The sequence below is a fragment of the Vipera berus genome (genome assembly GCF_964194415.1).
Source record: "Vipera berus genome assembly, chromosome: 7".
In the NCBI taxonomy this organism is placed as follows: Eukaryota; Metazoa; Chordata; class Lepidosauria; order Squamata; family Viperidae; genus Vipera; species Vipera berus.
In genome coordinates, this window is record NC_138209.1 from 77,109,226 (window position 1) to 77,124,848 (window position 15,623).

The 15,623-nt window shown below is 44.1% G+C and overlaps 1 protein-coding gene across 1 annotated transcript in view; it reads left to right on the top strand.

Moving 5' to 3' along the window:
* CRMP1 (collapsin response mediator protein 1) overlaps positions 1 to 13,981 on the top strand; it is a gene marked incomplete at both ends in the record, with an annotated part of 30,280 nt that extends 16,299 nt beyond the window's left edge. The window contains 12 exons of the mRNA XM_081332559.1: positions 40 to 224; positions 729 to 893; positions 1,854 to 1,915; positions 3,798 to 3,878; positions 4,010 to 4,078; positions 4,488 to 4,608; positions 5,593 to 5,749; positions 7,656 to 7,797; positions 9,352 to 9,522; positions 11,664 to 11,843; positions 12,667 to 12,835; positions 13,890 to 13,981. Of these exons, the coding sequence (XP_081188685.1) occupies positions 40 to 224; positions 729 to 893; positions 1,854 to 1,915; positions 3,798 to 3,878; positions 4,010 to 4,078; positions 4,488 to 4,608; positions 5,593 to 5,749; positions 7,656 to 7,797; positions 9,352 to 9,522; positions 11,664 to 11,843; positions 12,667 to 12,835; positions 13,890 to 13,981 (1,594 nt within the window). The remainder of the gene's footprint in view (positions 1 to 39; positions 225 to 728; positions 894 to 1,853; positions 1,916 to 3,797; positions 3,879 to 4,009; positions 4,079 to 4,487; positions 4,609 to 5,592; positions 5,750 to 7,655; positions 7,798 to 9,351; positions 9,523 to 11,663; positions 11,844 to 12,666; positions 12,836 to 13,889) is intronic.
* Positions 13,982 to 15,623: the final 1,642 nt, after the last annotated feature.

Consider the following 15,623-nt stretch of genomic DNA (forward strand, 5'->3'; position numbering starts at 1 on the left):
CGACAAAACAGTAAGCAGCTCTGTATTATTCCCGCTTAGACAAATTGGAGAGAATCTGATTGTCCCTGGAGGTTCAAAAACCATCGAGGCGAGCGGCTTTATGATTCTTCCAGGCGGTATTGACAGCAACACTTGTCTGCAGAAATCCGTTCAGGGCTTAGCAGCGGCTGACGACTTTTATCAAGGAACGAAGGCTGCATTGGCTGGGGGCACCACCACCGTCAGTAAGTATCGGAGCCAGACCCACAACAGGTGAGGTTCAACCTCTCCACAGGAATTTCTGTGGAGATTCTCCATCATCCAGGTCACCGTCATCTCAAAAGTTTGCCTTTTCCAAAAGGCAACTGGACTTTCTGGTTTTTTTTTTCTTTGAAAACATTTTGCATCTCATCCAAGAAGCTTCTTTACTCAAGAACTGAAGAAGCTTCTTGGACAAGAAGTGAAACCTCTTCAAGGAAAAGTCCTGAACCCCTCGACTGTTGCGCTGCTACACAGGACCGGAAGTCTACACAGTTTTTTATTTACCGCAAATCACCCCGATCCTTATCTCTGAGTACTCTAAATTTCCAAAATCGTGAATTTGGCAACAAGGTGGTCACACCACAAGATCTTCAAATGTTGAGGAGTAATTTTTCAAGCCTCTGGAAACCAAACGGTTCACCCGGCTGAAGTTAATTCAAAATGTGCAAAAATCGGCAATTTGAGCGGGTGCTCTCTGTCTTTTGCAGTTGACCATGTCCTTCCGGAGCCTGGCTCCAGTTTATTAACAGCGTTTGGAAAGTGGAAAGAGGCAGCAGAGAGCAAATCCTGTTGTGATTATTCTCTGCACGTGGACATCACCGACTGGTATGATGGGATCCGGGAAGATCTTGAAAATCTGGTGCACAACAAAGGTTTGTTTGCCATAGTGGCGAATATCTGTAGCTCGAGAGTAGGATGAGGGTGGAGATTCGTTCTCCGAGCTTCTGGGTTGGTTTCCGAACGTTTTGTTACCAGGCTGGGTAACATCTTCAGCGAAGTTTAGGGGAAGTCAGTATCCATGTTCTTCTGTTTGTAAGGGCCTCAGGTGTGGGTGTGTCAAATGAGGGTCACAAGACCCATCAAACACCCTCACTTGACACACCCACACCTGAAGCCCTTACAAACAGAAGAACAAGGACACTGACATTCCAGTCACGTGGCGACTATTAGCAACTGACTCACATTTACGACCATTGCAGTGTCCCGGGGAGGGCATGTGATCCCCGTTTGCCACCTTCTGATAAGCAAAGTCAATGGGAAAATCAGATTCACTTTAACAACTGGAGCGATGTGTTGAACAATTGTGAGAAGAACGTTCGTAAAAGGGAGCGAAATTTACTTAGCAAAAGTCTCACTTGGCAACAAAAGTTTTGGACTCCATTGTGGTCGTAAGTCAAGGGCTACCTGTGTTGTCAGAGTCAAAGGATACATCTCAAAAGAGTGCGAAGGTTGTAGTGCAACACGCAAGTCTGACAGAAGATGATTATTCACATTGTTTGAAAAAGTATAGAGACATACAATTGTGTTCATTCTGGGTTTTTTTGGTGTGTGTTTTGTTTTGTTCATTATATTTCATTGTGTTAACACTTGAATTAACACACTCTAGATAGCCATTTTGTGAAGGCGCTCACTAGCCACTTCGGCATTTGAACCTATGCTACCTAAAAAAAAAAAGCTTATCCCTGTTACGTAGGAAGTGAATTGATAGTTTATCAGTCCCAAATAAAACAGTTTCTCCGTGTTTTATTGGTTGAAATCTGTGTTTATGGTATCATGTAATCCTAATCCCTTTATATTGTGTGAATTAATTAATTCATTTTTTATCTCAATAGGTATCAATTCTTTCCAAGTCTACATGGGCTACAAAGATCTCTATCAAATGACCGATTCCCAAGTATGTATTTTTTTTCTTATGAGATTTGAAATCTCATATCGGCCTGATTTTTATCTAGGATGGAGTGGATGGCATTTGCCAACCATGTTTTATTTTTTGTTCAGTTGCCTCTTCTCTTTTGGTTCGTGAGTTGAGTTGGACCCCCATTTTATTCCAAATTAGGATTCTGCTCTCTTTATGATCCTGTTGCAGGATTAGGACAATTTTAACTGAGAATATAGACATTATCAAATGCTTGGACTGTTATTTTTGGAATGATTGTCTTTCAACTGAGCCAGGAAATCTTTCCCAAGGAGATTATTCTCCTCTGGTGATATATTAGCAATAGCAATAGCACTTAGACTTATATACCGCTTTGTAGTGCTTTACAGCCCTCTCTAAGCAGTTTGCAGAGTCAGCCTCTTGCCCCCAACAATCTGGGTCCTCATTTTACCAACCTTGGAAAGATGGAAGGCTGAGTTAACCTTGAGCCGGTCAGGATCGAACTTCCTGGCTGTGGGCAGAGTCAGCCTGCAATACTGCATTCTAACCACTGCGTCATCATAATCAAAATTTGGTCCTACCATTAAGGATGCTTGGAGGCTGTATCGAACCCACCCTATCTACTCAGGGTGAGGCTGTCATGGTTCCGATAAATGAGACCAGGAGAAATAAGAAATCTGAGGCCATTGCTTTCCTCAAAGAACACTTTTAATGGCTAGATGACATCAGCACGAACAAAAGTGAAACCAAGACTGAAAGTAACCCCCACAAAAGGTTACAAAGTAAGAGTTGAACTCCCACCCCTTAGTGTGTCATAAATCACAATCCCCAATTAACACCTTTGGCGGGCTTGCTAAACGGTGTTTCCAGCCTGCCAAACATTAAGGCTGCTTGACCTTGGTTCCCACAGGAAAGTAATTGTTTTGACTAAACTATAAGAATTCATCTCCCTCCTCCTATTTCTGTGGCAGCTGAAAATAACGAAGACACATGGCTGACTTCAGAGGGTTTGGAGGTCTGACAGAGGCGATCCTGCAGATAATCTGGTCCCGTGCCATGCAGGACTTTAAAGATGAAAACAACACTATGTTGTACATTGTGTCTTGATAACCTTGATATCTGGACATCGTGAGAGTTCATCCAGTCTGGGCCACACAACATGTGTCTTTAAAAGTGTCCATCAACAGGTCATCGAGGGGGTGGAGTCAGTTGGGGGGGAGGGTTAGAAATGTGCAGAATGAAGGATCTAGAACTGACTCTTCTAGACTGGATCCCTAGAAAAAATCCCTTTCTCAATGGTTTGTGTGACTGATTAGTGCCAAACATTTTTTTATTTGAAGCTTCTATTGATCAGGAAGGGAGATGGTAACAGAGGGTTAAAAAAAAAATCTCCCTAGAACGATCCATTTTGCCAGTGAGGAGATAATGAATATACATCATGAAGTTTTACTTTTTTGGATCTGATGTTATCTTAAACTAAGAGAACAGAAATCATGTAAAAATTCTTCTTCTTCTTCTTCTTCTTCTTCTTCTTCTTCTTCTTCTTCTTCTTCTTCTTCTTCTTCTCCTCTCCTCCTCCTCCTCCTCCTCCTCCTCCTCCTCTCCCTTCCTCCTCCTCCTCTTCCTCCTGCTCTTCTTTCTCCTCCTCCTCTCCCTTCCTCTTCCTCTTCCTCTTCCTCCTCTTCCTCCTCCTCCTCCTCCTCTTCCTCCTCTTCCTCCTCTCCCCCTCCCCCTCCTCCTCCTCCTCTTCTTCTTCTTCTTCTTCTTCTTCTTCTTCCTCCTCCTCCTCCTCCTCCTCCTCCTCCTCCTCCTCCTCCTCTTCTTCTCTTTCCTCCTCTCTCTCCTCCTCTTCTCTCTCCTTCTCCTTCTCCTTCTTCTTATCTTTTTCAATTGCACACAGCTCTACGAAGCATTTACATTTCTGAAAAGTCTCGGAGCGGTTATCATGGTGCACGCAGAAAATGGGGATTTGATAGCTCAGGTGAGAAACATTCATTAATAAATGAAAACGACACCTCCTGATTTCTCCAGGAAGCCCCCACCTGCTTCCTGTGATTTGGGGACCTGGGCCCCCACCCTCCCCAGGAATGACCGTGGCCTCTTCTGTTTCAGGAGCAAAAGCGGGTGCTGGAGATGGGAATCACCGGGCCAGAAGGGCATGCTTTGAGCCGCCCTGAGGAGGTGAGTGTTCCGGCATTTCTTCCAGAATCCCTCGAGACGTAAAAAGAAGTTTAGATTTGAAGTCTATGGAGATTCTCCATCATCCAGGTCAGGGTTGTCCCAAAGGTGCTTTTTCAGGAGGCCACTGGACTTCCTGGTTTTTCTTTGGAGACGTTTCGCTTCTCATCCCAGAAGCAGTTATTCTACAAAAAAACTACAGAGAAGGTCGTTAAAATGTGAGGGTCAGACATTGAAAACAAAAGCCTTGGCAGTAGCAAAAAGGGCTTGTTAATAGATCTGGAGAGAAAGACTCTGTTAAGTCTTTGACTGAGATGGGCAGCCATAGAAATTTAATAAATAAACAAAAATAATGAACGTGAACGCTCTTGGTGGTAATGATACTTGGAGGTCCTTTGTTTTTGTCCTTCAGCTGGAAGCAGAAGCCATATTCCGGGCTATCACTATAGCTACTCGGATCAACTGTCCGGTCTATATCACTAAAGTTATGAGTAAGAGTGCCGCTGATGTCATCTCGCTGGCTAGGAAGAAAGGTATGGGGTTTCAGGTTTTCTTCACGAATGCGTATATTTCTCTTTCACACACATGGCCTGGGTGTAAAATAGCGTGACAGGAATTAGAAAACTTTATCGAAGCCTGGCACTCCACAAGCAGCTCCATCAACAGACACATCGGCCTACAACCAGCCTACGAACCTCTCAGAATCCAAATCAACCGCATAGCCAGCCAGAGATGGCACCGAACCTCAAATATCCCGCGCAATCCCCCGAACCAGTACTTCTCCCCATGACCCTCACCTCCCCATCACAAGAGCCATCAAAAGACCCTCACCTGACATGACCCACACCTGACCCCTCACAAGACCCATCACAAGACCCTCACCTGACATGACCCACACCTGACCCATCACAAGACCCATCACAAGACTCTTACTTGACACGACCCACACCTGACCCTCACAAGAGCCATCACAAAACCCTCACCTGACACGAACCACACCTGACCCCTCACAAGACCCATCAAAAGACTCTCACTTGACATGACCCACAGCTGACCCCTCACAAGACCCATCAAAAGACCCTCACTTGACACGACCCACATCTGACCCCTCACAAGAGCCATTACAAGACCCTCACCTGACATGACCCCACCTGACTCATCACCTGACCCATCACTAGATCCCTCACATGACCCAAAGCTGAGGTGACCTCCTCATCACCAGACCTGCTGATCACACGACGCTCTTACGAGCAGAAGAACACCGACAGTGTCATCCCCTAAACTCCTAGCAGAAGACGTCACCCAGCCTGGCAACGAAATCTTTGGAAACCAACCCACAAGCTCAGAGAATGCATCCTGCACCCGAGCTACCAATATTCGCAAAATTAGAAAACCTGTATTGTGGATTTAATTACTAAGCATGAAAACCAATGGGATTACAGACAGTGTTTTGTATACCGGATTAGATGGGAAAGAAAGGCAGGGACATAACCAGGACTGTTTTTTCTCCGCTCCAGGTGCTCTGGTATTGGGGGAACCAATCACGGCCAGTCTGGGGACCGACGGGACCCATTATTGGAACAAGAATTGGGCTAAGGCGGCTGCATTCGTGACCTCGCCACCTCTGAGTCTGGATCCTAGCACCCCTGACCATTTGACCTCGCTTTTAGCCTGGTAAGAAAGAGTCAGCGGCTGGTTCTAAATCTCCACCTTCTCCAGATTTGCCAGGGGCTCTATAATTCTATATTTTAGCAGCTAATTTTAACTAATAAGGATGGAGCTTTTGATCGTTTTTTTTTTCTATGTACCGCTCCTCCTTGTTTATTTTTAGATGTGCTGGATATTTGGAAACTGTTTTAAGTAAGTACGTAAGAAGTAAGTCAGTGGTGGCTCTTGAGTGGCTCCGGAGCTTCGGTCTCAACTGATTCCATTCAGATTCTTAACTGAATGGAAGAATTGGACTCCATGCCTTAAATGGCCCTTCTATAATAATAATAATAATAATGATAACAAAGTTGGAAGGGACCCTGGAGGTCATCTAGTCCAACCCCCCTGCTCAGGCAGGAAACCCTCTGCCATTTCAGACAAATGGCCATCCAGTCTCTTCTTAAAAACTTCCAGTGTTGGAGCATTCACCGCTTCTGGAGGCAGGTTGTTCCACTGATTAATTGTTCTGACTGTCAGGAAGTTTCTCCTTAGTTCTAGGTTGCTTCTCTCCTTGACTGGTTTCCATCCGTTGCTTCTTCTCCTGCCTTCAGGTGCTATGGAGAATAGCTTGACTCCCTCTTCTTTGGGGCAGCCCCTGAGATACTGGAACACTGCTATCCTGTCTCCCCCTCATCCTTCTCTTCATTAAACCAGACATACCCAATTCCAGCAACCGTTCCCTATATGTTTTGGCCTCCAGTCCCCTGATCCTCTTTGCTGCTCTTCTCTGCACTCTTTCTAGAGTCTCAACATCTTTTTTACATCGTGGTGACCAAAACTGGATGCAGTATTCTAAGTGTGGCCTTACCAAGGCCTTGTAAAGCAGTATTAAGTATTAATGATCTGGATTCTATCCCTCTGTTAATGCAACCTAGAACTGTGTTGGCTCTTTTGGCACCTGAATTCTATGATTTTATAAATTTGCTTCTAAAAAAAGATCTCAAAGAACATTCTGGGAAGTGAAGTGCTCACTGAAATGAAATATAAACAACAGAAGCAGTTAAAAGAAAGCAGTAATGATGGTCAAAGGCCTCGACTTACAGCAGTTCATTTAGCGACTGTTCAAAGTTACAACAGCACTGAAAAAAGTGCCTGATGACCATTTTTCACCCTTACGACCGTTGCAGGATCGTCACATGATCAAAACTCAGATGCTTGCCAATTGGCTCATATTTACAACGATCTCAGTCTCCCGGGATTGTGTGACTTACATTCGGATGTTTGACAACTGTCTCATATTTATGATGGCTGCAGAGTCCCGGGGTCACGTGATCCTCTTTTGCGATCTCCTGATAAGCTTAACAATTGTGTCACTAACTTATCAGCTGCAGTGATCCACTTAACAATTGTGGCCAGAAAAGTCGTAAAATGGGTCAAGACTCATTTCTCACTTAATGGCATAAATTCTGGGGCTCAACCGCGATCGTAAGATGAGAACCGCCTGTGTAGATCACGATAATGTTGCGGCTTCAGTTGTGAGAAATGAATATTGAATGTTGAACGTTGAAAGTTGAATGTTGAATGTTGAATATTGAATGTTGAGGGTTGAGTGTTGAATGTTGAAAGTTGAATGTTCAATATTGAATATTGAATATTGAATATTGAATGTTGAGTGTTGAGTGTTGAGTGTTGAGTGTTGAAAGTTGAATGTTGAATGTTGAATATTGAGTGTTGAGTGTTGAGTGTTGAATGTTGAAAGTTGAATGTTGAATATTAAATGTTGAATGTTGAGTGTTGAGTGTTGAATGTTGAATATTGAATATTGAATGTTGAGTATTGAATATTGAATGTTGAATATTGAATACTGAACATGGTCCCTCCATGGATCCTGAATGTCCACACACCAATTTTATGTGTATCTCTTTTCTTTCAGCGGGGACCTGCAAGTGACCAGCAGCAGCCACTGTACATACAGCACAGCCCAAAAGGCTGTTGGCAAGGAAAACTTCACTCTCATCCCAGAAGGGGTTAATGGAATTGAAGAAAGAATGACGGTGGTCTGGAATAAATGTGTGGTGAGTGGAATATGTAGGAAAAGATAAAAGGGGGGGGAACAAGGTGGGGGGAGCGAAAGACAGATGCACAATATCCTGTCCCAGCTCGGGCATTTAGGAAAGAAAAACCCTTGACTCCATTTGCATGGAAAGGTATACTTTTACTGAAGCCAAGCGGTTACAGCGTAGGAAAAAAACAGATGTGAAAATTCCCGCATAAAGCCGGTATTTTTCCCTTCTCCCGATCCCTCTTGCTAGTGTCCAATAAAATTCACATGAGTTGTTTTGGTTAGGGTTCTAAAGTTTGGCGCCTCTTCGGTGGGCGTTGGCATTCTGTTCCCGGGCCTGTGTCCTTGGATCGTTCAACCGTTGTCACTGGTTTGCACTTCTGGTTCCCGTCATCCCCCCTTCTCTGTGTCCTCCTTTCCCTCTCACCCTCTCCCCCATATTTTATGGCAGACTGCCATAAAAGCAAAGTAAGGCTGAAGCGGTGTGATGGCAGACCTGACACGCAACGGACCAGCAATTCTTTTTCCCAATTTTTTACAAGGTGAAGTTTAGTGGCTTGGCTTTGTGTTTTGGGTATTGATAAGTGATCTGCTAAGTGGAGGAACGTCTGCAGGAATTTGGAGGGTGTGCCTAGTAGGTGTTCCAATAGAGAAACACACACACAAAGGGAGAGAGAGAGAGAGAGAGAAAGGGTAGGCAGTTCCTCCTCCTCCTCCTCCTCCTCCTCTTCCTCCTCCTCCTCCAATTAATGTATGCAATTACAGGTAGTCCTCAACTTATGACCACAATTGAGCCCAAAAGTTCTGTCGTTACGTGAGAATTTGTTAAGTGAATTTTGCCCCATTTTACGACCTCTCTTGCCACCGTTGTTCAGCGAATCACTGCAGTTGTTAACATTAGTAGCCCGGTTGTTAAGTGAATCTGGCTTCCCCGTTGACTTTGCTTGTCAGGAGGTCACAAAAGGGGGATCACATGATCCCGGGGACACTGTGGCCGTCATAAATGTGAGCTAGTTACCAAGCGTCTGAATTTTGATCACGTGACCAGGGGGATGCTGCAATGGTTGTAAAGTGTGAAAAACGGTCATGAGTCACATTTTTCAGTCCCGTTTTGTAACTTTGACCGGTCACTAAATGAACTGTTGTAAGTCAAGGATTACCTATATACTTTGCCCCCCAAAGCATAATAGGATATTGAGGATATTGTGCAAGGAAACACCTATTCTAAGTGTGTCTCCAACAATATCATTCCTTTCCTTCCGTACAAATGCAGTGGGCTCCCTTAAGCCCCAAATATTAGGTTTTGTTGAATATGATGTCAAGAAGAGACTGGGTTGCCATCTGTCAGAAATGGTGTAGGGACTCTTGCTTGGCCAGGGGTTGGACTAGATGACCTACGAGATCCCTTCCAACTCTGTTATTCTAATCTAAGATCTACTGAGGAATCACGTACGTTTTCAAACGTCACGGTCTCATATTTTCCCCTTATTAATTACACCCTCTGATCTGTGAAAAAAAAAATACATCTATGTCTGTTACTACAGCACTGTCTTTAAATTCTGATTAGTCTACAGGTAAAATGGATGAGAACCAGTTTGTTGCCATTACTAGCACTAACGCTGCCAAAATCTTCAACCTGTATCCACGAAAGGGCAGGATTGAGGTCGGTTCTGACGCTGATCTTGTTATTTGGGATCCCGACAAGGAGAAGACAATCACAGCAAAAAGTCACAAATCGGTAAGGCGCAATACCACTTTACAATGCCTTGGTAAGGCCACACCTGGAATACTGCATCTAGTTTTGGTCACCACGATGTAAAAAAGATGTCGAGACTCTAGAAAGGGTACAGAGAAGAGCAACAAAGATGATTGGGGGACTGGAGGCTAAAACATATAGGGAACGGTTGCTGGAATTGGGTATGTCTAGTTTAACGAAGAGAAGGGTGAGGGGTGACATGATAGCAGTGTTCCAGTATCTCAGGGGCTGCCCCAAAGAAGAGGGAGTCAAGCTATTCTCCAAAGCACCTGAAAGCAGGACAAGAAGCAACGGATGGAAACTAGTCAAGGAGAGAAACAACCTAGAACTAAGGAGAAATTTCCTGACAGTTAGAACAATTAACCAGTGGAACAACCTGCCTCCAGAAGTGGTGAATGCTCCAACACTGGAAGTTTTTAAGAAGAGACTGGATGGCCATTTGTCTGAAATGGTATAGGGTTTCCTGCCTTAGCAGGGGGTTGGACTAGATGACCTCCAAGGTCCCTTCCAACTTATTATTATTATTTTTATTATTATTATTATTTGTAGCACATATGTATCATTCATACTTAACATCTCAATGAATGACGATGGGAAATTGGGTGCTTTTTAAAAGCTGCAGCTCTTAAAATTTTGACTCTTGATGAAATCTTAAATTTGTTTTCCCCAGTCAAATTTTCAAGAAGAATTAAGGAAGTGGAATATTAAGAAAGATTTATTGTTTCACTTACAAAGGATTGTTTTGTTCCTTCCGGTCAAAGACCTGTGATTTTGTTGACACATCCTTGTTACAGGATTACCAAGGAACAATACACACCTCCACAAGATTAACTATCAAATCTGTTTTCTATGCTGTGAAGAATATGAAACATTGAAGTCTATATTGAACGTAAACTGAAATAAACCTGAAAAATAATAAGTGCCACCTTAATTCTTTGCAAGAATATAAGAGTGAGATTTAATTAAGCAAGCTGATTAAAAAGCGATTGAAAAAGTTAGGTGTGACGGCTTTTTATATCATGTCAGAACCAGATTTGAATCTATGGTGGAAGAAACTTGCAAAATATACATACATACATACACTACTTTTTTTGTAAAAGAAAAAGGTGCCGGAACTCACACACCTCATACAACCTGCCTTGCCTACCCCACAAAGTTCCATCCAAAAAAAGGTGCCGGAACTCCGCTTTGAGCGATGTATGACAAAAAAAGCCCTACATATATATATATATATATATATATATATATATATATATATATATATATATATATATATATATATATATATATATATATATATATACATACATACATACATACACACATAGGTAAAGGTTCCCCCGCACATGTGTGCTAGTCATTTCCAACTCTAGGGGCCGGTGCTCATCTCCGTTTCAAAGCCGAAGAGCCAGCGTTTGTCCGAGGACGTCTCCGTGGTCATGTGGCCGGCATGACTAGACGCCAAAGGCGCACGGAACGCTGTTACCTTCCCACTGTGGTGGTCCCTATTTTTCTACTTGCATTTTTACGTGCTTTCGAACTGCTAGGTTGGCAGAAGCTGGGACGAGTAACAGGCGCTTACTCTGTTACGCGGCACTTGGGATTCAACCCGCCAAACTGCCGACCTTCTGATCGACAAGCTCAGCGTCCCAACCCACTGAGCCACTGCGTCCCTCACATACACACATACATACATATATATATAGAATATTCAGTATCTAGCTGTTAAAACCAAACAATTGCCATCCTTAGTGCCAGTGGCAGCATTTTATTGTATTTTATTAGATGTTGTCTGCCATTCTCACTGAGATAAGCAGATGGAGAATAGACAAGAGATAGTTTTTTGTAGATTAAAATAACCAGTCAAAATGAAAGCAGGTAGGATTACTTAATGACGGGAAATGAGCCCTTTTAAAGAATACAGACAGCCAACCAAATAAAGAGAAACATATAAATCAAGTCAGCGTCTAGAAGCCTTCAATGGAAATAGCCAGAGGAATCAAAACATTTGGCAGTTTGACTCAGTGGCTATTAAAACTCAGCCTATTTCTGGAACTGCATTAATGCAATAAAAAGCAGGCTTATACATTCATTAATAACAATAGGTTGTTGCCATTCTTTAGGCTGTTGAATATAACATTTTTGAAGGCATGGAATGCCGTGGAGCTCCCCACATAGTTATTAGCCGAGGGAAGATTGTGTTTGAGGACGGGAATCTGTCCGCGAGGAAAGGAATGGGCTCTTTCCTCCCACGAAACTCCTTTCCCGAATATCTTTATCAGCGGATCAAAACAAGGAATAAGGTATGTTCATTGACTTCCTTGGTAATCTTCCAATATTACAGTTTCGTACACAACTTGCTTTCATTAACTACAGGCAGTCTGTAATTTACCATCACAATTCAGCCCAAAAGTTTACGTTGTTAAGTGGGAAATTTGTTAAGTGAGTTTTGCCCCATTATACGACTTTTCTTGCCCCGTTTGTTAAGTGAATCACTGGAGTGGTTAAGTTAGTAATACGGTTGTTAAGTGAATCTGACTTTCCCCAGGGACTTTGCTTGTCAGAAGGTCGCAAAAGGGGACCTCATGACCCCAGGACACTGCAACTGTCATAAATGTGAGTCAGTTGTCAAAAACATATGAAGAACGGTTGTAGGAATTGTGTATGTCTAGTTTAATGAAGAGAAGGACGTGTGTGTGTGTGTGTGTGTGACATGGTAGCAGTGTTCCAGTATCTCAGGGGCTGCACCAAAGAAGAGGGAGTCAAGCTATTCTCCAAAGCGCCTGAGGGCAGGAGAAGAAGCAACAGATGGAAACTCATCAAGGAGAGAAGCAACCTGGAACTAAGGAGAAACTTCCTGACAGTGAGGACAATTAACCAGTGGAACAACCTGCCTCCAGAAATTGTGAATGCTCCAACACTGGAAGTTTTTAAGAAGAGATTGGACAACGATTTGTCTGAAATGGCATAGGGTTTCCTGCCTAAGCAGGAGGTTGGACTAGATGACCTCCAAGGTCCCTCCCAACTCTGTTATTCTATTCTATTCCATTCCATTCTATTCTATTCTATCCCGTCCTGTCCCGTCCCATCCTATGAATACATGTGTTTTCTTTCTGTGCTCTGCAGATAGCAGAATTACAGGGTGTTTCTCGAGGGATGTACGACGGGCCGGTCTATGAAGTTTCAGCAACTCCTGCAAAATATGCCACCCCAGCTCCCTCAACTAAAACGTCGCCTGCCAAAAACCAGCCTCCACCAATCAGAAACCTCCATCAGTCTAATTTCAGTTTATCAGGTGATTTCGAAATCTGTGGAAAAACAGAATGCTTGCGGGAAAGGTTTGCCCCCACCTGAGACATTTAGGAAGGGGTTTCTGCCCTGCTTGGAGCAAGAAAGCCTTCTTTGAAGGGGGGGGATGGGGTTGTGTTTCCAGAGATGTTCTAGGACAGAGGGCACTTGGCTTGGCCCTCTTTGGGGAGGGGCAGCTTGGCAGGAAGGGGAGCTAATGGAGGCCAGGCCGCAGTCATTTAGACCAGAGGTCCCCAACCTTTGGGCACCAGGGAGCAGGTATGTCAAGTGAGGGTCTTTGATGGGACTTGTGACGAGTCCAGTGTGGGTGTGTCAAGTGAGGGTCTTTGATGGTACTTGTGACGAGTCCAGTACGGGTGTGTCAAGTGAGGGCCTTTGATGGTACTTGTGACGAGTCCAGTACGGGTGTGTCAAGTGAGGGTCTGATGGGACTGTGACAAGTCCAGTACAGGTGTGTCAAGTGAGGGTCTTTGATGGGACTTGTGACGAGTCCAGTGTGGGTGTGTCAAGTGAGGGTCTTTGATGGGACTTGTGATGAGTCCAGTACGGGTGTGTCAAGTGAGGCTCTGATGGGACTTGTGACGAGTCCAGTACGGGTGAAGTGAGGGTCTGATGGGACTGTGACAAGTCCAGTACAGGTGTGTCAATTGAGGGTCTTTGATGGGACTTGTGACGAGTCCAGTGTGGGTGTGTCAAGTGAGGGTCTTTGATGGGACTTGTGATGAGTCCAGTACGGGTGTATCAAGTGAGGCTCTGATGGGACTTGTGACGAGTCCAGTACGGGTGTGTCAAGTGAGGGTCTGATGGGACTTGTGACGAGTCCAGTACGGCTGTGTCAAGGACCTGATCAGTTTAAATAAATTGGTGGATCATCTCTCCCCACTTTTGAGAAGCCTGGCTCTAAGCCATGCAGGTGTTCCTGTCAGCAGTCCCAGTACCTCACTAAGAGAGGGTTAAGTTTGGGTTGCTCTTTGCTCAGAAAGGATTCTCATGCATTGCCAAGGCCTAAACTTAATGCTTTCTGAAATGCTCTCCTGCAGGAGCTCAAGTAGATGACCACAATCCTCGCCGGACTGGACACCGTATTGTAGCACCACCAGGAGGCCGCTCCAACATCACTAGTCTCGGTTGAGCGTAGACGGAAGTCAGAAATGAAGAATGAACGCTCTTAGTCCTCCTCTACATCCATGTTCCTTAGCCCATATTCCATTCATTGCTATGCGAGAAAAAAATGGTTTGTCTTCAGAAATAAGTGTCATGGTGTGATGTGTTTGCTTGGAATGAATCACCTTGGTTGTGTTTGCCATCTTAAAAGCATGATCCTCCCAGTGCTCGGTGAGCAGCAGTGCTGCTCGTAGCTTTGCTTGCAATAGAGGTGCCCCTTTGCCCCTCCCCACCCCTTTTCCTTCCTTAGTTGTGCTAGATTAGGCAATGCATGTTGCTGACGAAGCAAGCTGTGGTTTGCGCGTCTACTTTAGAGCAAGGCCACCTGCCATTTTGGATTAGGCACGAGCTCAAGGCGTGATGTTCCATTAAAGGAAGACACCTATGGACGTCTTACAAATATGCAGTAGAATTTTTGTTGGTGTACATTTTTATTCATAACAGACCCCATGAAGAATAGAGGGGGGCCAATAGGCTGTGATCTTCTCAGTCGAGTCAAACTCTCGTCCGACTTTAGGAAAAGCCATTATTAATTCACTTGGTGACCGTAGAGGATTCCCATAGACAGTCATCTTTACAAACCAATTTTGGTACTTGTAAACGTTTCCAATGTTTCTTGGGTTTTTTAACGTTTTTGTATGAAAAGTTTTTTTCCCCTCCTTATAGGTAGTGGTTATTTATTACAATATGTCAGATTTAGTAGTTGTGACTAATTTTTTTTAAACACTGGTGAAGTAAAAGAACAAGAAGTAATTTGACTCTTGTTTTTATTTTAGTGCATAATCAAAACAATTGCCATTTGGTATCTTGTGCATCCTTGAGAATACTCAGAGGTGATAGGAATTAAACAAAAACTGAGCAAACTGGCTGGGGACCACAGACCAGCACCCACAATTTCTGGAGGCAAGTCTGCCAATTAATTATCCTGTCAGAAAATTTCTCTTTGTCCCTTAGATTTATATACAACTTCATAAAGCTTCACAGTGCCTAAATGGTTTAGAGTCAGCCTCTTGTCCCTGAAAATCTGGGTCCTCATTTTAACAGCCTCAAGATGGAATGCTGAGTCAACTTTGAGTCAGTCAGGATCGAGCTCCCGGCAGTCAGCAGAATTAGCCTGCAATACTGCATTTTAACCACTGCATCACCATGGCTCATAAGTTTTTTTTTTTTAGTTCCAGGTTGCTTCTCTCCTTGGTTAGTTTCCATCGGTTGTTTCTTGTGCTTTGGAGAACAGCTTGACTCCCTCTTCTTTGGGGCAGCCCCTCAAATATTAGAAGGCTGCTGTCAGGTCACCCCTTATTCTGTCTTATGACGGCGATGAAGATGTAGGTTTACAACCATTGCCTACATTACTTCCGATGCTTGTATGGACCACCCTGGCAGCTCCCCAACCCCTCAGTCACAATGGGTCTGTCCATAGGACAGTGAGATTGGAGAGAAAGGGATCACAAGAGTTAAAAAAAAACAACAGGCTGTGGGGAAACGCACGGGGCTACCCGCTCTCTCGCGATCCCTTTCGCTTCAGACAACGTAGAGGCGGCTACCGCCCTCAGCCCCTTCCCAGCGTCGCGTCGCGCCTTCTCAAGGGATCCAAGCGCGGCCCTTTCGCT